The sequence below is a fragment of the Micromys minutus genome, assembly GCF_963924665.1.
Source record: "Micromys minutus genome assembly, chromosome: 14".
NCBI lineage: Eukaryota > Metazoa > Chordata > Mammalia > Rodentia > Muridae > Micromys > Micromys minutus.
In genome coordinates, this window is record NC_137983.1 from 9,985,385 (window position 1) to 10,010,345 (window position 24,961).

The window sequence follows — 24,961 nt, forward strand, 5'->3', positions numbered from 1 at the left end:
ATAGATGCACTTACTGAGGAAGGCGTGAAGGCAGGCATCTGTATTCCTTTTTCCCAGGATCCCTTTATAGCTGGGCCATCACTGAAAGGTGCCGTCCACTATGTCTCCCGCAGTTTACCTTCTTGGTAAACACCTTACAGACATGCTCGGAGGTGTGTCTCCTAGGTCATTCCAAATTCTATCAAGCTGACAATTAAGATCATTCACCGGGATGTTCTAATCAATCCATCAGGATTCCTTAAATGGAAAGCCTCTTCAAGAATATTGGCCCAATATTTACTTGCCCCAATTGTCACACTTCTGGGGGATACCAGGTTACTACTGACAAACCTTCCAAAGTTGAAACTCACCACGTTCAACAGCTTCCTTTGATGACTTCTAAACTCAGTCTTGAGGACTTTCTAACCTTTCCTCCTATGATGCTATAAGCAACACCTAGAAAAAGAACATCACCATTAGAGTGACAGGAGACTCATTGCTTCAGTAAATAAAGGGGGAGTTTAAACTGATACCCAGGGCAGTGAAGCACCTTTATTTGATTCTGATGATATTCACAGAACACATAGCTGTCTTTCCATCCTTTAGGAGTAGACTACTCCTCCCCACGTCATTCCTACAGTTCCTATGCACTTTTCACATTCTTTGAAGCTCTATCAGATTTTTATATTAGCTTCATGTCATTTGTTTAATGACTTCAGCCTCCCCCATGTGACTTTTTTTTAAACTCTTGAATGTAAGGACTATGTCATGATTCTGGGTGAGAAGCCAGTCAGCAAACATCATCCTCTGGAGTTCTGTATATTTAATGTGCAGAACTATGGTTTTTGTTTTCTTCACTGAAAAACGAAAATCCCTTTAGGGCCTTAACAGATGACTCGATGGTTAAGAATCTTTACTGCTTTAAAAAATTAGTTGAGCAGCAATATAGGGTAGTTCACAGCCCAATATATAACTCTAGCTCTAGGAAATATAACATTCTATTTTATCAGGACTTTCTTAGACGTTCCAGCAGTATAAATAATGACACAGAGACTTTATCGAATTTTAAAGCTTAGGTCTTTTAGTTAGGGCGGTCTCCCAGAAGCTATCTAGCTTGACTAATCCTGGCTCCACATCCCATCATGTGCTTAGCTCTACCTCTCTGTACCACTCTGGTCCTCAGTTTACCTCTGTGTCTGTTGGCGAATCTCCGAGTCTCATTTCTTCTCCCAGAAGTTCTGCCCTCCCCTCTCTGCCCAGCTATTGACTGTCAGATCTTCATTACAGCCAATCAGATACAATCGTAGATTGCCTCTAGCCTAGTGAGGAATGGCAATACCAAGATCCTCAGGGCATTTAGCTTTCTGTCGGTAAAGACTCGAACAACTGAATATCCAGAAACACACCTTCACACGGTGTACTCCAACACCCCATGAGGCCACCTGCCTTCGCTCATTAACAAGCATGTGCACATTGAACTCCCAACTCCTTTCATAGACTGAGGCTGGAGAACCGCAAGTCCAAGGCCTAAGCCAATCTGAACTACATAGTAAGACATGTCTCCAAATAAAAATAAAACAGGAATGTTATGAGTTTTAAAAAATTAACATTTAAAAATCAGCGTCCGCTGTGGACATAGTAATGATAATTAATTTATATCCCATCTATGGTTGCTAACATGCCAGTTAGTAACTATAACAGGAGTGCTTATGCCACAAAGTTAAGAACACAATACATCTATATACCCGATTTCTTGAGAGAACAGTTTGGAAATACCTAGTATGAAGCAGACAAGCACTCTCGGGTACTGAAAGTTAGTACGTGATGATTGCTATCTGTTGGCATTATGTTGAATGAATGGCTATTCACAATGGCGACTGCACACAAAGAAAGGTTGAGACAGTTTATTGAGACATAAATAAAGAAATACATCACGACTTATAAACACAAACACTTGATCTTTCTATTTATACTTAGAACGTAAGTGAAATCTGAGATTGTTCATTTGCCTTTGGTGGAATCGAGTCACGTGAACGAAGTCAGCGTGGTGATACCCTTTTGTCATTATGACACAAACCAGAGTCACCTGTGAAGAAATGGATTCCACCAGATTGTCCTGTGGGCATGTCCAGGGTCATGTTGTTTTATGATTGATGTGAGAAGGCTTAGCCCACCGTGGGCAGTGCTACCACTGGGCAGGTGTATGAAAAGTGAATTGATCATGCACAGAGAGCGAGTCAGTAAGCGGCGCTCCTTCGCGGTCTCTGCTTTAGCTCCTGCCCGGTTTTTGCATGAGGAAGCCTTGGATGGTAACCTATAAACCAAATAAACCTTTTCCTCCCAAAGTGGCTTCTGCTTATAGTATTGGTGGATGTCAGTAACAGAAACCAAACTAGGCCAGGCGGAGTTACTAAAATTCTCAAACACCAGTCTGAAAGCATTTCTGCAGTGAGACCACTGATGAGCTGTGATAAGGGAGGAGAAGGCAAACAAAGCGCCCCCTAGTGTCCACTGTGGACCTGCCGGAGACATCCTCTCCTTGTCTTCTTTGGTAGCAGTGACTCACTTAGTGCATGTCAACCTGAAATTACAAACTATCCAACCTGTAGCTCTCAGATCTGGAAGCAGAGATAAGAAGATTGTGTGTTCAAGGCTAGGCTGAGCTACCTAGCAAGAGGTTACCTCGAAAACCTAAAATAAATACTCAATGAATTGTAACTTGTAAGCACACAAATATTTGGTCTTTCTTCCAATTTATAGAATAAAGACGATTGCTATATAGGTTCATCTTAATGTTTCTCCCAATTTGTTGTTACTAGTGATATGGGGGAAAAAAATCAGAAGTGGGCACTCCTCTGATTTTAGCACTGATGAAGATTCTGTGTTGTCTTTTAGAAAACAAGAACACAGGTTTCCTGTGCCTCCAGCCTTCCTGCTACAAGCGACGAGTGTGTGGAGGAGACTGCTCAACTATGTCAGAGACTTCCTCCCACGACTCCTTCTATGATTCCTTATCAGACGTGCAGGAAGAGGACAAAAATGCTGACTTCTTCCCAGGGCTCTCTGCTTTCCTCAGCCAGGAAGAGATAAATAAAAGCCTTGACCTGGCCCGCAGAGCTATAGACAACTCTGAAACTGAAGATTTTGACTCCGAAAAGGAGATCTCGCAGATTTTCAGCAAACCTCCCGTAAGCCTCTGCGAAACCCCTTCCCACGAGGAGAGAACATCAGGCGAGCAGACTTCCACAGAACGACCTCGGGATAACAGGCGAGCACCTGTCCAGCCTCTAGAAGAACAAGCTGAAAGGGTCACCTCCCCAGCTTCAAAGAGAAAACCTGGGGTCTCACCCCTGCTGGCCAGCCCCAGCTACATCCGGAGCCTCCGAAAGGCTGAAAAAAGAGGTGCAAAAGTTCCCAATCCAAGTGCAAAGCCCAAAGCTGCCCAGCAAAGCAAGGCGGGCCCCCAGAGCCAACTGTGCGACAAGGCCGCTAGTTTCATCGAAGAACTGACGTCCATATTTAGAGAGGCGGCCAAGCCAAGAAACAGAAGCCCAAATGGTGAGTCCTCGTCACCAGACAGTGGGTATCTGTCTCCTAAAAATCAGCCATCAACCCTGACGAGTGCCTCAGCCAGCCAGAGCCCCACTGCAGACCAGCTAGACCAACTGGAGACGGACGCAGAGGTCAAGCAATCCCAGGGCAGCCTTTGCTACCAGGCCCACCAGGCCCCAGAAGAAACCTTGTCACACACTCACATCCCACGCCCGCAGCCCCAGAAACAGAAAGCCTGCCATTTGCCGTCTGCACCTCGGTTCATCCAGAAGCTGAGAAGCCAAGAAGTTGCTGAAGGAAGCAGAGTTTATTTGGAGTGTAGAGTCACCGGAAACCCAACTCCCAGAGTCAGGTACGAACTCTCATTATGACCGTAAAGTGACTGTGTTGACTTCTGGTGTTACTCCAAGGGAGAAGAGGAGAGATTTCTTGGATTGTTAGTACTCTGGTCTCTGCAGTAGAATTTTCTAAAAAACCTTCCAGACAACAAGTAGGCCAAATAGCCAACTAAGTATCTCATGTGGGGCAGGTTTTTCTATCACTTAAAGAGGCAATGAGAAATACCAGCAGACTGTTATATAGGAGTATTGATTTTACAGAGCCTAGGCAGTGCAAAACATGTAAATGGTTCATCTAAAGTATAGAGAAAATGTGTGGTTTTAATCATGAATCACTGAAGAATGTAAAAAAAAAAAAATTGTCCCAAAGCTAGAGGTAGAGACAGAGGTGACAGTGTACAGAAATAAACCCTAAAATAGACATCCAGTCTAAGGAATGACCGGCTTGCCTTATTAATTAGAGACAAACACACACTCACATCTCCAAAGTGTAGCAATCAAAGTAGGCAGAATCTCTATGTTAAAGACCAATAAACTAAGTCCACAGTACAGCAGGTTGGTTTTCTATGCTTAGCCACAGGGCATAGCCAAAGACGAAAGCGAATTGAGTGCATACAGAGAGCCAAAGACGCCTCCCCCGAAAGTCCACTGTGATTCCTATAACTTTTTAAGTTACAGGCTGTGCACCTTCTCCTGTGCAATACAAGTTTAGGACAGGGCCCTTCAACCCATATTGCAGGGTTCACAGTCGGGAAGTTCCTTGGACTCATCTTTTAAAACAAGACACTTTTGGGACTTGAATTCACATTCTCTTTTACGGTGTTTGAATTAAATCATATGTAAAATAACAATGGCTCACTGTGGCCTTGTAGCTAGCATTACCCAGGCTCCTTGACATGTCTAATTTCTTAATTGCAGGTCAGGATTAGACTGTAAAGACGGGCATTCCTTGAGTTACTGTCTTATCCCAACTATGTAAGTGGTTAAACACAAATTCAAATCATTTAATTCAGAGACAGAATGAAGTGGACAAGATCAGCTACACAAGTCAAAGCAGACTTTATGCACTTCATGCGTGTGAGCTCCTGCACACGTTGCTGGCACTGGTTTCTTCCTTTACAATCCTTGCTCAGAATAAAAGCATTGGGACTATTCACTAGCTCACATTGCCAATGTTTACTGTAATGTTTGCCATGTTTAAGAAACGGACAGCAGAGGGCAGTATAAACCTTCTTAAAATGTTTACTCGGCCGCATTGTTTTCTATCCTGCATTTCTGTATTTTCCATAAGAACACCATGGTTTCTTTCAGATTCTATTTCGTTTTTTGGGTTTTTTTAACTATGGATTTTTGGAGCAAATAATCAGTGAGAAATATATTCATATGCAAAACAGCGTTACTGGTTCTGAAACTTTATGGTTCGATTTACATTTGTGTGCAAAATGTAAATTTGTCTGCCAAGTGTGATTGATTCATTAGCAAATGCATAACATGGCAAAACTAAGCACTTAGCACCAAAGGACCCAATCAAATGAGCAGGTCATAATTCCATGTTAAGGAATTAGTTGATTGTTAACATAGGGGAACATCAAAATCATGCCTGGGTTTCTTGGGAGCTGGTGGGGACAGTAGGTTTAGGCATTTAGTTAGCAAAGTATTGTTAATTATCTTCAGTGTGTGAAACTATGGTAATCAGGGCTGGAGAGATGGCTCAGCTGTTAAAGGCTAGGCTCACAACCAAAATATGGTCGTGATATGGTAATCAGTTATGAAGCCTTTGGTGAAAAATGCTCCATTGCCCATTGTCTAGTTAGCTGGCCATTTTGTATCCTTTGGGGTTCGTTTTTTGTTTTAATTTGCTTTAAGAAGGCGGATATAAATGCACAAAGAGGCTGGGGGTCTTGTTTTCATTTCTGTTTGAGGGATCTTGGTCATCTTGATCATGCATTTGGAAGTACACCAAACTTCATGGTCATTAAACTTTATTGACCACGTGAGACATGTGGTGGTCTTAGTGGGAAACCTTCTGTGAAGACAGTTTTGTGTAAGAAAGAAAACCTTTAATAAAGAAGTACTCACACTGGGGCATGAGAAACTCAGCCTGCATCAGTCCAGGGACTCTGACCTCCATATTAGTGAGACCTTGTTCATTGGCAGGACGCCTCTAAGGATCCAGAAGTAGTTGGTTTTCTTAGGGAGAGGAAGGGAGTGTCAAGGAATCTGAAGCAATCAATGGGCAAAAGCCAAAAGAGACTGCTTGATAAACACAGAGGCACATAGTATTGGGTGGTTGGAAGGTGTCCTGGGAGGGGACTGGGTGTGGCTGGGTGGCAGACCAGAGGAAAGAATGCACTGATGGCAAGTATGGCAGCAGGTGGCAGGATCCTGAGGTGGGGACTAGAGCACAGGAGGAACTTCACTTGTAAGTGTAAGCACGTGAGCAGCAGGACGGGGGGCTCCAGGAGGATACAGGAGGAGCAGGAGGAATTCACGTTCAGCTCTGAAGAAATGAGGCTGACATTTAGTGGCTGCATTTGGAGCCAGGATGAGGAAACAGCTTCTTACCACGACATGGCTAGGCTACTTACTGCTAGCTTAGCGATCCTTAAATAAGGCCAAGACAGAGTCTGCTCCAAAGCACCAGGCCAGACTTGGTAGCACAAGCCTTTAATCCCAGCACTGGGAAGCAAATAGATCTCTATTGAGTTCAAGGCCAAACTGGCCTACATAGAGAGTTTCAGGCCAGCCAGGGCTATATGGTGAGTCTCTCTGTCTTATCAATCAAAACAGAAGAAAACCTTGGGCATCATCAAACTACTAAATCAGATAAAGTAGCCCCAGCTAAAATAAGGAGTGGGAGGGGCAGTGATGAGAAGCCAGGCCAGTCATTTCAAGCTCTTACTTTAAACACAGTCCCCACAGGTGCAAATGTCACATTAAACCCGAAAGCAGTCTTCTTTCCCCTCCTTTATTCTTACATCTCCAGAAAAAATTCTCAACAATTAAAGGAAAGAGAAGCTGTGAATAAGTAGCATTCAAATTGTATATAAATCATTTCTTAACAATTTTAGTTTAAAATTTTTCAAGATTTTTATTTATTGGTGAGTGTGTACTTGTCCTGCTGGGTATGTGTCTCTGTAAGCGTAAGTGAACATGTGTGTGCAATTGCCCCCCCCCCAGAGGCCAAAAGACAGCATTAAAGACCGTGTGGGCCATCTGATGGGCTGGGAACTCTGGTCCTCCTGATTGGGCCACAAGCACTCCTAACCTCTGAGCCATTTTTCCAGTCTCATACAAGTTGAATTGTCGCATCATCTTTTTTTCCATCATGTCCTGTCCTAATGTCCTCTTTTTCCAGCCCTCAGAAGAGCATGGGGATAGGGTACCCAACACCACTCACCTTTCCTGGTCCTCTGCACTCTCGAGTGGATAAGTAGTTCATGAAGGCAGGCTGAGGTGCATCCTGATGATCCTAGCACTGGCTGGACAGAGGCTGAATAACATTGAGTTGTAGATCATTCTGGACTAGATAGCAACATTACGTCTCAAAACAACATGACATTGGTATTACAAAGGGGGGTCTTCCTCCCTCTCCTCCTCCTCCTGCTCCTTCTGAGACTGAGTCCCACTATGTAACCCTGGCTGCCCTGTAACTCACTCTGCAGGGCTACATGGGACCAGACTGGCGACAAACTCACAGAGATTTGCCTGCCTCTGCTTCCTTAGTGCTGGGATTAAAGCATATGCCACCAGAACTGGCTCATTGTCTGCATTTAAAAGTATTTTTTAATGGAAATTGTATCTTTTAAGCCACTTAAACTTAAGAGGCCCTCAATACGAAAATGTATCATAATGCACCAAATAATAAAAAATGGCTAATTGATCTCAAAGCCTAGAATGCTAGTCAGGTGTTTTTATTCCTTATCACGCAGTCTGGTCCATAAAAAGGTTCCACCACTGTCCTTGTTACTGAGCTGCCGTGTCTGGCTTACTGGTAGCCTCCAGAAGCAGAATTGAGAGGAACTATCATGTATAAAAAATCGAGGTACGGAAGAAATTATATTCCAAATATTTTTAAGGAAGAGTGATATTTTCTACATAAAGAAATCCACAGTTCTTCATGTTGGTGCCTCTGTCTCTTCAACCCATTAACACTCATCAGTCAACATAAATGTTAAAAGTACACACATATTCTCTGCATAATAGCTGTAAAGAAAGGTTAGTCTTCTTTACTAATGTCTGTGTAATATGAGCAGTGATCTGCACACTTTCATATTCAGATAATTGTAAGGTGAATGCCTGCATTTATGAAAGGGAAAATACTTTCAAATACTCAACTACTGATGTAGAAAGGATCCACCATGTGCTTTAATATTCCAGACACAGTTTCTCCTAACAGATGCCTATTAGGTCATACTTATTAGCCTTGTAACATTTTATTTAATACATGTAATTACAATTAATTAAATTCTTTTTATAATTAAAACTCAGCACCGTCAGTGCCTCCACATGGTTTACATGAGCAAGACCTTGATCTTCATCAAAAGCCAAAGCAGCAGAGTATCCATATGAAATCCATTCAGCACGGAGGGATATTTATGTTCCCTCAAGGATAGTCATAATAAATAGAACATGCCACAGATACTTGTCTTAGTAAGACTATCTGTATCGACTATGGTGGTTTGGGACAATATGGCAATCACACCACAGTCAGTAGATTATAAATGTGAAGATACAGATGGCTTAGCCCAAGAGTATTCCAAGAATAGTCAACATTGAGAATGCTACATGCCACCAGATTATCAAAATAAAAATAACCAACAATTACATTTGGGGTTACTACAGTGTGATACATAGACATACACAATTCGGAGCACAAATTTAGGATAGCTAGTGAGTTTAAGATACACACACAAGAAACCTTTACATAACATCTCTGTAGATATCTAATGTAAAATGTCAAGACTTCCTTTCTAGAAGTTCTAGAGAAAATTATTGCAGTTGCCTTGACTGCGCTTGTTCTCAGCCCCATCTCTGGTCCATCCAACAACCCAGTTGCTTCTTGCTTTCTTATCTTGGAAGTCCGATTCTTCACTCCATTGCTTTTAGTGTGCATCAATCCAAGCTTCATCCGCTTGCTCAGACATTAGCGCTGCCTCTAGTAGACTTCCTTGGGCCAACATTTGTTATCCGATTCTATATGACACCCATTGTAGTCCTCTTCGGGAAACTGTCATTACAGCATTACAGACAGTGACTTCTTATCTGGAATACAGTGAAATAAAATACACTGTCCTGGCAGGTCCTAATAAGCTCTCTTCTGTTTGATTTACTCCCTGCTTCTTGCCATTGAAGAGCCCACATCAGCTACCATGGGACCTTTCTGCATCTCCCTCATCATCGGGGACCTCTGTGCCTTCTGCTCCTTCTGCATGGAATGTTCTTTCTTCATATTTTTCCCTAAATTATCTTTAGAGTATGGCTATCTATATCTACCCTATGTTAAAGGGGGCTGGGAGAGGTACTGCCCATGCCACAGAATTGCACTATCTGGCAGTTTTCTCCATAAACTTTTATGATATATTGTGGGTTACTGGTTTAATTTTACCATCCATTTCCTTCAATAGAAATAAAAATCCTTGAGTAGAGGACTTGCAGATTTTTTTCATTTATTGGTGTCTGGGATCTAAAACGGCATCTGACATGTAGCAAGTGATCAATAAATACACGTTGAATAATTATGGGAGTAAATTCCACTTCAAGGTATATACCTGGAAGAAAAGGTGCCCTTGTAGTATCAATAAAACTGAAAAGGCTATGAAAGTAAATGAATAAATTAAACCATGATATATCGATAATGAATAAACCAGAGGTGGATTTATCAGATCTGAAACTCAAAAACAAAATACCAGTTAAGAGTATGCAAGTTAAAAAAGAAATACACAATGACTCAGTTAGCAAAGTGCTTGGTTAACATGCACAAAGCCCAGAGTTTGATACCCAGGACCTGAACACAAACAAACAAGCCAACAAACAGCAAACACTCAAGCAGCAGAAATAAGGAGCTTAAAATTTTATAGCAAAAGAGGGGTTGGGGCCAGCATGGCCTCACGAATATACACAACTTGCATGAATAAATGTTTTTCTTAAAGTTACTTTCTACAACAACACCGTCTTAAGCCTACTGAGCTAGTCAGACTAGTACACAGAATGTCAAATGTTACATTAGAGATGACAGTGACCACAGAGACAAAGAAGCCAGGGGCTTCAGTTGTGTTCACAGCATTTTCTATCTTAGTGTCGCGCGCCCCACTTCCCGCCGGCAGGAAAAGGCGTGCAACAACAGGATTCTTCTGTGAACAACCATTATTGTACAACACTCTGAGCAGGGGATCTCCACGTGGGAGAGAAATGCACTGCTTTTATATGCCCAGAAGACTCGTGTGGCTACCTGATTGGTGCACTCTCCAGTAGCTCATTAGTATGCCCCGAGAGCAGGCTGTGATGTATGTGGCGCATGTGTTCTAAGTCTCTTGGCTGGGCAATAGCTCTGTTTGCTGAGTCCTCAGCGGGAAGCCGGTGCCATGTTTGGGTGCGGCACAAACGACTCTCTACATCTTAGGATGTGTGAATTGCTATTTTTATGCACAATGTTAAAAATGTTTGCCTTTCATCTACCTTTGCTATCTGTACTACCTGGGCATTGATACTGTGCATAATTTAGTTCAGAAAAATCAACCAGAAGTGCCAGATACTTATAGCTCAGTGAAAAAGCATATTGCCAGCCCATTCAAGGTTCTGGGTTCAATCCACAGCACCAGAAGAAAACCATCATGAAAATGTCTTTACGTCTAGCAACATGAATTGGATAAGGTAGTTCTTAGCCATTTTCCATTATAAGTTTTGCTAACCATTTTTCTGGGTTGTATTAGTCATATTATAGGACTTTAAAAATAAATTTTTGTTTTGATTTTGTCATGATCCAATGAAATATTATGTATTCAGGCTCATGCCAAAGACCGTTTACGGTATAGTCTACCCAGGTTTTTGGCTACAGAAGTTATGAGGAAAAGTCCTAAGCATGCACAAAACTACGGAAATAATGTAAAGAAAATCCCTCAACATTATGGGGCAAACAAGCAGCTTGTAAGAAAAATATTCTTAAAGATATTTTGTGTTTATTTTCTCAGAGTCCTAGGTTTGAATATTAGGGTTAGAATCCACCAAGAATTCCCTGGAGCCACTGTCTGAAGTCTCTGTATATTTCTACTTTCTAACAACTTTTACCTTACTTGGCCTTCTGTTTCTTTATGGCTGTGGGGGATGGGAATAAAGTCAAGGAAAAATGATTTCTTCCAATCACCCTTTACCACACCTAATGGTCTCCCCATCCTCTTGCTAACCTCAGAGCTGTGAAGGTCAGCCATGTATTGTGACTTACAGTCAACTTGGAAAACGTTCCAAACCCAGGCCTTTTGACTATTGTTTTCTTGAGGTTCTTGTCCCTCCATTTCCTCGGTTTGTTTCAGAGGTACCCGTTAAACATTGGCTAAAGTCAATCGAAAGTAGTTTCCCCTACACGTTGCTCCTTGTTTTTGTATTCCAATAATTTTAGCAGGAAGAAATCTCTAAAAATAATCTGAGAAACACATACATGCCTTTCCCCAGCTAGGTAGGTTGGCTTTGATTTCATATTGTCTTGTGTACATATTGTAGTATGCTGCAAAACTCCCAAGAGGAAACGAATGGGCCTTTGCATACTGACCAGTGTGAAATTGTTGTTTTCCAAGAACCTGACTGTGAAGTTTCAGATGCCTCTGCAGCAAGAGCTGCTCAGGCTTTCAAACCCATTCTATGGTGCTGATTGAATTCTTCATGAGGGTGTCTTCATTTGCCTGTGGCGATTCCTCACTACGGAGCATGCAGCATGTGCACATATAATTACAGCTATTACAGGCTCTTTGTAAACACCACATTCTTTTGACTGTTCGGAGTTACATTATAAATGTAACTGTGACAAATAAAAATATGTCTGAAACCCAGCAGAGCATGCTGTGTAAAGCAAGATGCAAAACTATCCTTCTTATGGGCATATTCAAATGGTGGGTAGTATAAGAATACTTTCCCTGCTTCATTTTAGTTCTTTGATCCAAAAAAAAAAAAAAAGTAATATGTTTAATAGTGCTGGGATAAAAGTGAACCAGTAGCCACCTGTACACTGCCAGGGAAACATAACTGTAAGCATTCCCTGGCAGAAAAGTAAGAAGCATGCTGAGAAACTCATTTTGTTCTCTTGTGTATGAGTTCCAACAGTGAAGGCTGGCTCTGTATAGCTCCGTACACTCTCAGCATCCAGTATCTACTGACTCGGTAATCATCAGCCACAAAACATAAACAAGGAAACCACAGGAAGCAAGGTTTCTTCCTAAGGGGACAGCATTGAACATTATTGAACATTGGCTGGCAGTATTGGAAAAGTGTTTTCTAATGAGAGAGAAAGAGGTTTGGGGAAAGGGTCTGCCAGTTAAGAGAGGAGGATGTTCCAAAAGAAGGTAGAGAGAGAGGAAGAGAAAACAGAGAACAGAAAATAAAACACATTAATAATAAAAAAGGAAATCCCATTAGAATAAAATGAATTCTTTCTTTAAAAGAAAGATCTTCAAAATCATTTATTTTTTTAACCAGGATAGAGGTTATTCCAGTTTGCATGTTGATTGCTTCTCTAAAAGCAGATGCCTATGAATGGCTTCCTTCCATTACCCAAGAGAACATCAAGAAAACCCAAAAAAGAAGGGCACCATGATCAGTGATTTCATGGTCGTTCTGAGAAAATGTTATACTGTGTGCACTGCCGGCCAACTCGGTGATGTTGACACGAGGGAGAGTCGACAACATCTTTACTGGAAGAACAGACACAGTTGATGCAGCTTTGGAAAGCAGAGCAACAAGCCAAGTGCCATCCCCCCCACCCCCACACAGAGCAGTAATGCCAAGAACAGAATAAATATGTTTTTTAATCCAGCATGGTACTATTTAACTCTTATATTCCATTGTCAGCATTTTAATTAGGAACGCGCTGGCCTATGTTGGCCAGAATCCTGCTACATGGAATTATTCTGTGTGCCAAGGGTAAGGGCGAATCATCATCACTGCCTGGAATACACTGCGACAATGACAGCATTTAGTTCAATGATTACTGGTAGGCGTTTTCTATAAATGGCCACTGTGAATCCAACACAAGATGGTCATTTTTATGACACAAATGACCTTAACCTTAAAAGGTCTATGGGAAGGAAGTAACAAGATTAAAGAAATTACTTCTTCTGCACCATGTATGAGCATTGTTAACACATGAATAGTCACTGAACATGTCAAGGCGACAGGTATCCCTCAGGTTGGCAGAAATATCTCCTGGTACCATGTGTGAGTGGTCAGGTAAGCAAGGAGATTCTCTATAAAATGCTATTGTGTCACTTTAGTGGCAATTTCACTTACTAGACATAGGTACCAGTCCTTTATACCCAGCCAGCTTTGTGATATCCCAACCAAATTATTTCTACCCCAGGTTCTAACATTCGGGTGAAATTTTTAATGGAAGTATATTGGAGCCTATGTTGTGACTCATTTGTTTCAGTATTTCTTAATGGAACCTGCTAATGTGCCACCTCAATTAGACAGCCACCAGTCTTGCTAATTATGGGAAAAATGATAGTTTAAACAACAAGCACCCCACAGGAAAAGAACCAGAGTTGTCCCTTCAGTGTGAGAAGTGTTGTATTTGGATTAATTTTTTTTCCCAACCCTAGCAGGTCATTGCAAGACAAATAATGAATCTGTTAACGAGGTGTGTCTGCCTAACTTCAAATCAAAGCAACTTTGTGAGCACTGTATCATCTATAATATATGCCTGCAAGAGTTATGTTACCAATTAAAAAAACTTTACTACATCTCTAGTCCCTTTCATCTTCAAGTCTTAAAATCTGAACATGGATTCGTCCTCTATCCTATTGCACAATGGCTTTAGCTCCTTGGAATCTGAAGGTGTGTTTCTAATAAGATCTAAACACGGCTCTCTGCCTTCCAGCTGCTTCCCACACACACCTCAGCTGTCCAGACACCATGTTCTCGAAACACAAGGCTAGCCCTTAGCTACCTTACATTCAAACTGTGCTCTGTGGCCCCAGCAGCTTCTGAACTCTACATGGGATCTTCCTCAAGTTCTCAATTGTCACACATGTTTTTGTTCTCTCCTTCTCTTGATAGGTTTCTGGCTTTCAGATTGTGCTAAATCAGAAAAAGATTAAACCCAACCAAAGCCTGTCTTTTACTACAGTTTGCTCTGTTGAAGCATGCAATTTTCTCACTCCCACCCATGGAATTAGAATAAACTAAGGTCCGAACTGTACGAGCAGTTTGCTCTGTCTTCCTGCTCCTCATCTGCATTGTAACCAAGTCCTGTTTTCCTCACACTAATTACTGTCTTCTGCCACCTCTTCCTCCCCTCCTCCACCTCTTTTTTCTCCAATTGCACCTCCTCCTGTTCCTCCTCCTCACCTCCTCTTCTTCCTCCTCCTTTCCCTCCTCCTCCTCTTCCTTCTTCTCTTCCTCCTCCTCCTTCTCTTGCTTCTCGTTCCTCTGGCAGGCCTGCTTACACTCCAGGTATAGTTACAGAAACAGGACTTGGCTTTCCTTTTCTTTATTTCAGCATAACATATATCCGAACTAATCATCTGTGCTTGACGCTCAAGGGAATGTGAGAGGTATTGATTAGGATGCTGACACCTGAGTGTATTTTTAGGGTCTTCCCTGTATGGATATATTTCATCAATTGCGTAGAGTAAATGTATCTTAGATGATCAGAGCAGTAAGGGAGATGCAATTCAGGGGTTATGAAACTACAGGAGACCAAGGAAGCAGGGACTCAGAAAGAGACAAGGTAGAAGATTAGAAGTGGATGGCATGAAAAAAACATTCTGAGAAGAAATGACAAAGGCCAAGTTGGAAATAGCTGAGTGCTAGAGACCACAATGGCATCTATATCCCAAACGTGTCCAGACCAAGCATGTAAGGAAAAGAAATTAGCAAGCGAGAGTTTCCCCCTTTGCCAGCCAGTCCTGGCATTAGTCTGAGCTATCCCAGAGCATGTGGTTATGCGATCATGATAAGGAATGTTTAATATTGATGTGACAGCAATTATTCTGAAGGGGCATGAGTCAGTTTTTAAATGATGCTAATAGGATTAGCGTAATGGACTTCGGATTGCTTCCTTATGCCTCTGCGGATGGGAATTGGAGGGAGCGAAGACAGTGCCTTGTGGTGTCTCTTTCCATATGCCTTCATAAAGCCTTTCATAGTGCCTCAGAAAGAAAACTCAACAGACATTCCTTTGGATCAGGCTGATACAATATTGTATTGAGATTCTTAAACCCAAATTTAGCCATGTTATTTAGTAATTTGGATGCTCTCTAAGAAGCATAATGATTTTGTTATTGTGCAAGCATTTCAGTATGTTTGTGAAACTCAGATGGCACAGGTCAATGGTGTGATGTGGCCTTATTCCATAGGGTCTAAAGAATGATCTACAATGGCTGTAAGTTTTGTTTCTTTGGTTGGTTGGTTTTTTTGTTGTTGTAGGGTATTTTTGGGGGGGGTGGAATGAATAGTATATCAAGCATATACAAGCTAAAGTAAAACAATAAATATCAAGAGATGAATAGATGCCAAAACTAATCTCTGATGCAAGTCAGGTGCTCAAAATATTCTGCAGAAATATTAAGGAAGTCTCTCTAAAGGTGCCAGCTGGGGACCTTAACAGTCCTGGGCAAAGCAGGTGTCCCCTCAGGTGGGGCTCCCAAGTGAAAGAGCAAATAGTAACATATAGAAAGAACATAGTCGAATTGAACGCTCACGATGTCCAGCAGGAACGGAGTGGGGAAGTGGAGTCAGCTAGCTGGCCTTCCACACTGAGAAGGCCCTCTCTGCCCTCTCACTGCTGAGATTGCCATGACTAAATTGCTACTTCCTCTCTGCCATGCGAGTACATGGCCGGGGGTGAACCACGGTAGGCTTCGCTGGGAATGCCTCACTGTCCAGCTGGTTTCAAGGATAAAATGTTTTACTCACACTTTTTTTTTTTGCCCTTCCTGTCACAGAATGTGTAGGACCAGTCCCAAACAATATGCTTGGCGGACACTTTGAATCAATCAGGATCAGATCTGAGACAGCGAAAGGGGCAACTCTAGCTTCCAGAACCAGTTTCACAATGGGTTTAAGCAGCGTGTGACAATTTACCGGTACGGTAGGCATTACAGGCCCCTTGGTGCAATGGTGAGAGATGAGCTACCAGACAACCTAACATGCCACACTGTTCTGCAGTGAACTTCTTTAACAGATTAATTTTAAATTATGTGTGTATGTATGCCTGTGTGTAGGTCTGTGTGAGTGGAAATGCCCAAAGAGGTACCAAGTGGGTGGGTCTAGAGTTTTAGGCAGTTAGTTATAGCCACATAACAGCACAGGCACTGGGAACTGAACTTCGGTCCTCTGCAAGAGTAGTGTGCTCTCTTGACTGCCAAGCCATCCCTCTAGCCCCACTGTGAATATGTATGTAAATATAAGAAGTAATTTGAAAAAGGTGTCATAATGACCAGTTCCATAATTGGCATCTGATTAAGGCAATTACTGCCAAGCCTGATACTTGAGTTCCATCCTTAGGAGTGACTTGGTAGAAGGACAGAATGGACTCCCCAAAGATGTGCTCTGACCTATAAATGGACATAGTTGTACACACAAGCAAGCAAACATAAAGGTCCTGGGGTTGTAACATGAACTGGTTGTCATTATCAAGTATTAGGCACAGTAAGTAATGTCATGTGCTTGCTGTTCTTGGATGTGACGGGCAGAATGGTCATTTGTTCACAAGTGCGCCAGTATGCATGGTGCTTCATGATGACACCTGCAGTGTCATATGGCCACAGAACTTCATAGCTGCATGACAGTTTTATAGGACTGCCATTACATATAGGTAATCTGTCATCAAATGAGATGTTTTTGACAAGGGCATTCATTACTGTGCATCATGGCTCACTTAGGACTCTGAGACAGGAGAATTGCACAAGTTGAAAGTCATCCTAGCATTTGTGGAAAGTTCAAGGTGCCCTTGAAACAAACAAAAATATTAACCAGCTAATATAAGGATGCATAAATTTTCTATAACCCCCTTTTTATCCACGATACCCTAACTGATCAGCATTCAGAGGCCTCTACAAAGCTGTTTCTTACTCTTCTTTTCCTGAGAAGTTCTGTCTAGACAACAGCAGACATCTGTGGGCCTGTGGTTATGCAGAGCCCTTCAGACCCTGTACAAACCAAAGGGAGGGCAACTTGGGATATTTAGTATATCACCTTCTTATGAGCTTGCTTGAGCCTTTTAGACAATACAGGTCTCCACTGTGCTTGCTAATCCTCAATACTGCTCTCATACTTTATCCTTCTAGGAGGAGCAATCTGCCTCAACCTCCAAGGTCATCCGTAATCTCTTATGATTTCCTTATATTTTGAGACCTTTAGATCTAGTTGTTTTGTGAAGCCCTCGTGTGTTCACTCAGTTTTGCTTGTCTTTATGTCTAGCTGGGACTGACACTAGTGTCTTTTGCTGATTATCTGCCTCAGGTGAGGAGATGCTCCCTCATTCTTTTAGCCCAGACATGGTAGCATGATCAATTTCTAAAATGTTTTCTTTTGAAATTATTGAGGTAAATTCAGAATTGCTCATTGTCAAGTTGCTGGTTCCAATACTGTAAAGTACTAGAACTACTAGTAGTAGTGGCAGTGGTGGCGGTGGTGGTGGTGGTGGTGGTGGTGGTTGTGGTGGTGGTGGTGGTTGTTGTTGTTGTTGTTGTGGTGGTGGTGGTGGTGGTGGTGTAGTTGTGGTAATGGTGGTGGTGGTAGTTGTGGTAGTAGTGTGCCAGTAGTTGGGGAAGTGGTGGTGGTAGTGGTAGTGGTGATGGTGGTGGTGGTGGTGGTGGTGGTGGTGGTGGTGGTGGTGGTGGTGGTGATGGTGGTGGTGGTGATGGTGGTGGTGGTGGTGGTGGAGGTGGTGGTGGTGGTGGTGGTGGTGGTGGTGGTGGTGGTGGTGGAGGTGGTGGTGGTGGTGGTGGCGGTGGAGGTGGTGGTGGTGGTGGTGGTGGTGGTGGTGGTGGTGGTGTAGTTGTGGTAGTAGTGGTGGTGGTGCTTGTGGTGGTATAGAATGAGGAGGAGGAAGAAAAGAAAGATTACATGTATGATAAGAATCCCAAAAAGCATTTGCTATCTCTTGTTGTTAGGTATTTAATAACTCTATCAGTTTTTTTGCTCATCTGTCCAGCCCCCCAACAATCAAGACCAAGTCCTATTGATTTATTTAATCAGCTTTAGCACAATTACTGGCTGATTATCCCTAAACTATTTTTCTATGCTAGACTGGCTATTTTCCAGTTGCTTTCTCCAAATTACTTGCTGTTTGAGCCTTGCCTGGGCTGTTTCTGCTCCGTCAGTCTGTCCTCACCACACACCTCTCTTGGCCCTATGTTCATCCTGTCTAATGACAACCTTCTGCTCTCTCTGTCTCCCCCCACCCTCATTTTCTTCCTCTCCTTGTGCTCCCTACCTGTAACCCCCCAGCCGGGTAACCAAAGCTCCACCCATCTCTGTTCTTCCCTGTAACTGGATGCCAGTCACTTTTATACAACCAGTCAGAGAAGATTACAGAACAAAGTTTGCACACCATCATTTGGTATACATGAGCAAATGCTCCTCTGGACTGCAGCCAGATCTTGGGGACCAGTATTTAACATTTGAATATACAGAAGCACCAGACCAACCCCCAACAGATGTTATTTATGGAATCACCTTATTCTTGATTATTCTGGCATGTTCCATCGGTGTGAGAGAGGATGAGTGATGCTTATTTTCTCATTTTTACAGTAGTATGTTCTTCCAGTTGCTCAGGAGTTCTATATGTTGTAGTAAATGTTAAAAAATAAAAAATTTTTATCTCTCTATCGGCCCTGAGGTCTCACTCCTCAGGCCCAGTTTTAGTTTAGAGCTGCACGTACCTCTGGCACCCACTGTGAGCCATCACCAAAGGGAGTCTGCACAACTCCCTTCCCTAGCGGTTTTCTACACCTGTTCTCTGCCTCTGTCCCAGGGTGTTTCTCCACCCCAAAATCCCACATAAATACAACTTCACAGCCATATAGCTTTTTATACAGGTATGTCTATTCAACTCTCAATCTACAAACAAGACTGCATCAAATAGATAAAGATACAAAATGCCCTTCTATATGTGATATTAGATCTATAAAATTCTTAATGTTCATAGCTATTTAATGCCAATCAATCCCACCTGGGTCAAGCTGGTCCTTGGGAACTTCCATGTTGCAATGACCTCCACCCTCCAACCTCTGACCTCCTCAGACCTCTCAGCCCTCTCCACCTCCCTCACCCCACCCAATCACTGGCTTTTCTTTATTTTACTAATTAAAATGGGAAGGTTCAGTTGGAGCCAGGTGACTAGGCAGTTTTTCTACCGGAAGTGGAATTAACATTAAAATGCAAACAGCTTCAGGACAGTCTATGTCGAATGGGCTATCATTCCACTCTTGTTGTTTTACACTTGGAGAAACAGAATTGAAGGACATATTGACAGGGTTGTGTTTGAACGAGCAGGCCCCTCATATGCTCACATGTTTGAGTACTTGGTTCTGAGTTGGTGGGACTGTTTCTGACCTCCTTGTTGGAGAGGGTTTGTCACTGAGAGTAGACTTTAAGATTTCAAAAGCCTCATTCCAACCCCAGTATGTGCTTAGCTGCCTATGACTTGTAACTCAAGATAAGATCTCTCAGCCATTCCTACCATCATGCATTTGTTCCACCATGGCAGACCCTGAAACCATGAGTCTAATTAAACCCTTTCTTCCATGAGCAGCATTGATCATGAATAATGTTTTGTCACAACAGTAGAAGAGTAACTTAGGCATATAGCTAAGACTATATCTGAATTATTAACACAAAGATTTATCTCTGTGCTTAATGTATGATCATTTCTGAGGAGTACATTTGAATAATCCCAAGCAGACAAATTTTCAATATACTGATTTAAAGCAACTTATTGTTTTCTGATACTTGTCTTTGGAGACTATCCACCACAGGCATCCTTATAAGCATTTCCTTTTATCTAGTACAATCTTGGGTGAAGAAATTTCTAATAAGGACAATGAATAGAGGATAGTGTGGAATGAGTAATGTAATAGAAAGGGTTATAGTTTGAGCTGAATCAGAAAAGGGGGTAGGAAGACAAGTCCAGACTAAAGAAAAGAAGAAAGTCCCTGGAATAAAATCAGATGGAGCATTCAGAGTCATGTTCTGCCCTTTAAAACCTGACTCCTTTCTTCGGTGATGTAACTTTCAAAATAAAGTTCAGGGTGATGAGCCAGAGGAAGGAAGAAGATCTATCTGTTAAGCACTTACTGTCATAGAACAAAATTAAGAAAGGCAGAGCCTTGATCACTACATGAAGAGAAAAATGGGTACATTTTTGTACCCAGGACCTTACATTATGTCTGCTTTGTTAAAAATCAAGAACAATCATCTTATAATCAAAGTTTTGACATATTTTGTTTTCAAAAACTGCCTAAAATTCAACTCAACTATGGCTCCTCTAACAGAGCATCTTCATAGAGAGCAAAAGACTTTCACAAAATTGAAGACTGTTGCTGTAACTTTAAATCAAGTATTTGCCTGCAAAAGTAGCAGTTACTGATATATTTGCTTTTCAAAATAAACAGTAGGTTAAAATGAAAATAAATGCTTTTGAAGCCATTTCTGAAGCTAAAGTAAAACACCTTCTTTCTCCCCCTAAATTATTGGCTTATTTATTTTTATTTTATGTATACCCGGTGTCTGCGCAAAAATGTAAACTTCAAACTAGTTTCATAATTATCTACTAAGTTTTTATGATCACACTTTATTGCATCATTGTAGCTGGCGTTCAAGTTCTATGTACAAACAGTTGATTATTACAAATAATTAAGAAAACATAAAAGTAGTTCAGAAGCCAAGTGCACTTACTGTGCAATCATTTAGATTCATTTAGATTCATTAGAATCATTTAGAGTGTTAGCATTTAGATCCCAGGACCAGTGTGATAACCAGGTGTCTCATGCGTAACTGTATTGCCAGCTCTGATGGATGGAGACAAGAGGATTTCTGAAACTTGCTTTCTTCCAGCCTTACAGTGAATGTGAACTCCAGGCTTAGGAAGACGCTGACTCAAAAGAGTGAGAAAGAAGAATAGGAAACATCTTATTCTGGCCTCTGTGCTTATGCATAAGTATGCACACACACGTACATGTGCATACATCATACCAACACATATGCACACAAAAATATTTTGTAGAAAGTTGGAAGAAACCTTTGATGTCAACATAGTTTCTAGAATCATTAGAATGAGTCATTTGACAGTGACAGGGTAATGGTAACTAAATCTTACTTATCTATTGCAACTGGAAAAAGAAGGCATAGCTAATTGTATACTAGAGTGGAAGTCTGATAGTCAATAATCTCAACCTTCTCGCTAAACAATGTCCTTCTATGTAGATTCCTCAACTATTCACTCGTATTATTTCTCCACACCAGTTGTGGAGTTTTCAAATTTGATGTGCATATCACGAGGTACTAGAGGATACAAAGATGTTGCCAACCACTTCAGTGTGAACAGACAACAGAGATATGTATAGCTAAAAGTCCCTATTCTCAAGACAACAGTCACTTATCTGTTGCCCTTGTCTGTTTTATAACCTATGAAGTGCAGACCGTTTCTTCTGCATCTTTCCTCCTCTGCCAGACTCCTGTTTCCATCTCTGCTGCTTCTGCCCTGCAATGACTCAGATTGGAAAGTCAGCATTCCTTTGAGTTCCACATTTAAATTCCTTTATTCACATTTATGAGCCTAATAAACATCACAGAGAAGGCAGAAAAGACAGATGAGATGTTTTCATCATAAAATGCCTGAAACATGAGGATAGACAATCCCAGGTGCTACATGTCACTTTCAGACATTTTTGTCACATGTAACAATCAGTGGCCACCGTGCCAGGTGGGATTTCACCAGATTTGCCTGGTCCTAACCTCTCCCGCTTCTCTTCTTACCTCTCTCTCCAATACCCTCAGCTTCTCAACTTTCACCTTCCACCTACCTAAGTTTCCATAGAAATTCCAAGTCCCAAATTTCTTGCCCACCAATAGTCACTCCTCTTTCTAAACTCTTGGCATAAACTGACCTCAGATATGTCCAGAAAAGAATTCTTCTGGAAGAAATTCTTGTGCAAACTACCATCATATCTTTTGAACATTCTCCCTTTTGTCACACAACCATAACTCAAGGCACGAATTAAAAGTGCTGGCAAATAGCAGTGTTACAATGTGATTAGCTATTGCTTATTCAGTAAGATTATACATGTGTTGACCTATGTAATTGCAGAACTCCATAATGAACTGATTTTTCCCTTTTCACACATTTGTCAGAGTGTTTTAAAGCAAGAGCACTTTAAAGTAAGAAAAACATTACCTAAAATGACTGCATGTAATTTTTAAGCTAATGATGAATTTCGAGCAGATGGCCCAGCCCTGGACTTGATTATTTTGCTCAGATGAATTATGGAGCTAATAGATGCCTTCAAGTTCTTGGAGAGAATGTAAGGTATAGATGGAATGTGTCCGAAGGCAGAGAACTGTTAATAGAAGCAAAGTTCAGAACTGGAGCAGGGCTGAAAGGTCACTGGGGTAGAGGAACATCTGAGAGCAGCTATGGACGATGCCACACGACTTTCTTGTGTCTGGGAAGTGGCCTAAGAAATGCAAACTCAAGCTCACGGATAAAGCAAAAGAATCAGCTACACTTCAAAGATACTCATTTAAATATCTGAGGGTCTGATGGAAAACTCTCCCTATACCCATCCATGGTCACACAAACCCTTTCATGCTGATACAAGCAACATCTTCTTCCGATGCTGGACACTAGGTCAACGAAGTTTCTACCTTGTTGAGTATACATCTAACACTCTGTGATCCCTGGAATAATTTATTTCCTTGGAAATTCTGGGTTTGAGTTTCATAGGAAAATTCTTTTTTGTCCATAGTTCTATTCTCATAATAAGGCACCAACAGGGAAATATGTTCTTTACTGCCACAAGGATGCAGACTGTTATTGTGATGGTCATCCTAGGTCACTGTATATAAATGTGATGCAGACACCAAGGATCTCCAGGCTGCAAAAGAAAGTAGTCAACTTGGAAGAACTCTGCTTTTCCATATATATCAAGATAAGACAATCCTGAAGAGGGGATGAAAAGAGTTCAAGAAAAAAAAATTAAGAATAATCTTTTTAAAGTCCTATTCAATTTTACGAGTACACTGTGGCTGTCTTCAGACACACCAGAAGAGGGCACCAGATCCCATTACAGATGGCTGTGAGCCACCATGTGGTTGCTGGGAATCAAACTCAGGACCTCTGGAAGAGCAGTCAGTGCTCTTACTCGCTGAGCCATCTCTCCAGAAACCTGGAAGGAGTGGAAACGGAGAAGAGCCTGAGGGAAAAAAAAAAAAGTCCAGTGACAGGCCCAAAAAGGGATCCAGCTCCAGGGGAGGCCCCAAGGCCTGACACCATTACTGAGCTATGGCGTGCTCACAAATAGGGACCTACCATGGCTGCCCTCCGAAAGACCCAACAAGCAGCTGAAAGAGTCAGATGCACATATTTACACCAAACAGATGAACAGAAGCTGCTGACCCCTGTGGGTGAATTAGGGAAAAGCTGCAGGAAGTTGAGGAAGAGGGTGACCCTGTAAGAGGAAAGCAGTCTCAATGAACCTGGACCCCCGAGATCTTTCAGACACTGGATCACCAACTAGGCAGCATACACGAGCTGATATGAGCCCCCCCTCCCCCCAACACATATACAGCAGAGGACTCTCAGGTCTGGGTTCAGTCAGAGATGATGCACTTAACCCTCAAGAGACTGGAGATCCCGGGGAGTTCTGAGGTCTGGCAGCATGAGTGGGGTGAGGACATCCTCATGGAGACTGGGGTGGGGAGTATGGGATGTGAAACAGTAGGGGGGGGTGGACTGGGAGGGCAATAACATCTTGAGTGTAAAAATTAAATTTAATTTAATTTAAAAATCCTATTCAAAACCAGGAAGAAACAGTCTATACGTATAGCAGAATATCATTAGACATCACTTCGTTTACATGTTTTTGCCAGTCCTGTTTGGTTCTATCCTAGGTTTCTGGGTCATCTTGCCTCTGATTTCTGGTCCTCTGGACAGTGTGGAAGTGGGCTGCCTCTCACGGCATGGGTCTCAAGCTGGGACAGTCATTGCTTGGCCACTCCCACAATTTTTGTACCACCTTTGTCCCAGCACATCATGCTGACAGGAAAAATAGAAGGTCAAAAGTTTTGTGCCTGGATTGCTGTCCCAAAACCTCCACTGGAAGTTTTGCCTGGTCACATGAGATGGTTGGATTAGGCTCTGTATCTTCCATCTCTAGAAACAGACAGAGAAACCCGCACCTAAACATTAAGCACAGTTTAAGGAATCCTGTTGAAGAGGGGGAATGAAGGACTGTAGGAGCCAGAAGGGTGAAGGACACCACAAATAAACCACAGAATTAACAAACCCGGACGCACGGGGGCTTACTGAGATGGAGCCAACAATCAGGGAGCTTGCATGGGTCTAACCTGTGCCCTCTGTATATGATATAGCTGTGTAGATGGGTGTTTTGTGGGACTGCTAAGAGCAGGAGCAGAGGCTGTTGCTGATATTTATGCAAGCTTTGGGGACCCTTTCCCTCCTACGTGGTTGCCTTATCCAGCCTTAATATGAGGGGAGGTGCCTAATCTGATTGCAGCATCTTATGCCATGTTTGGTTGATATCCCTGGGAGGAGTGCCCTTTTCTAAAGAGAAATGGAGGAAGAGAGGATGGTGAGAGAGGAGGTCAGGAGGAATAAAGGAGGTGGGGGCAGGGTGGAAGGATAAACTGCAGCCAGGGTG

At 42.1% G+C, this 24,961-nt stretch overlaps 1 protein-coding gene across 4 annotated transcripts in view; it reads left to right on the top strand.

Annotated features, from left to right (window-relative positions):
• Positions 1 to 24,961, top strand: part of PALLD (palladin, cytoskeletal associated protein) — a 375,798-nt gene that overhangs the window by 15,195 nt on the left and 335,642 nt on the right. For all 4 annotated transcript variants that reach the window (XM_080928550.1, XM_080928551.1, XM_080928552.1 and 1 more), the window contains exon 2: positions 2,875 to 3,883. In XM_080928550.1, the coding sequence (XP_080784676.1) occupies positions 2,952 to 3,883 (932 nt within the window). In that variant the 5' untranslated portion in view covers positions 2,875 to 2,951. The remainder of the gene's footprint in view (positions 1 to 2,874; positions 3,884 to 24,961) is intronic.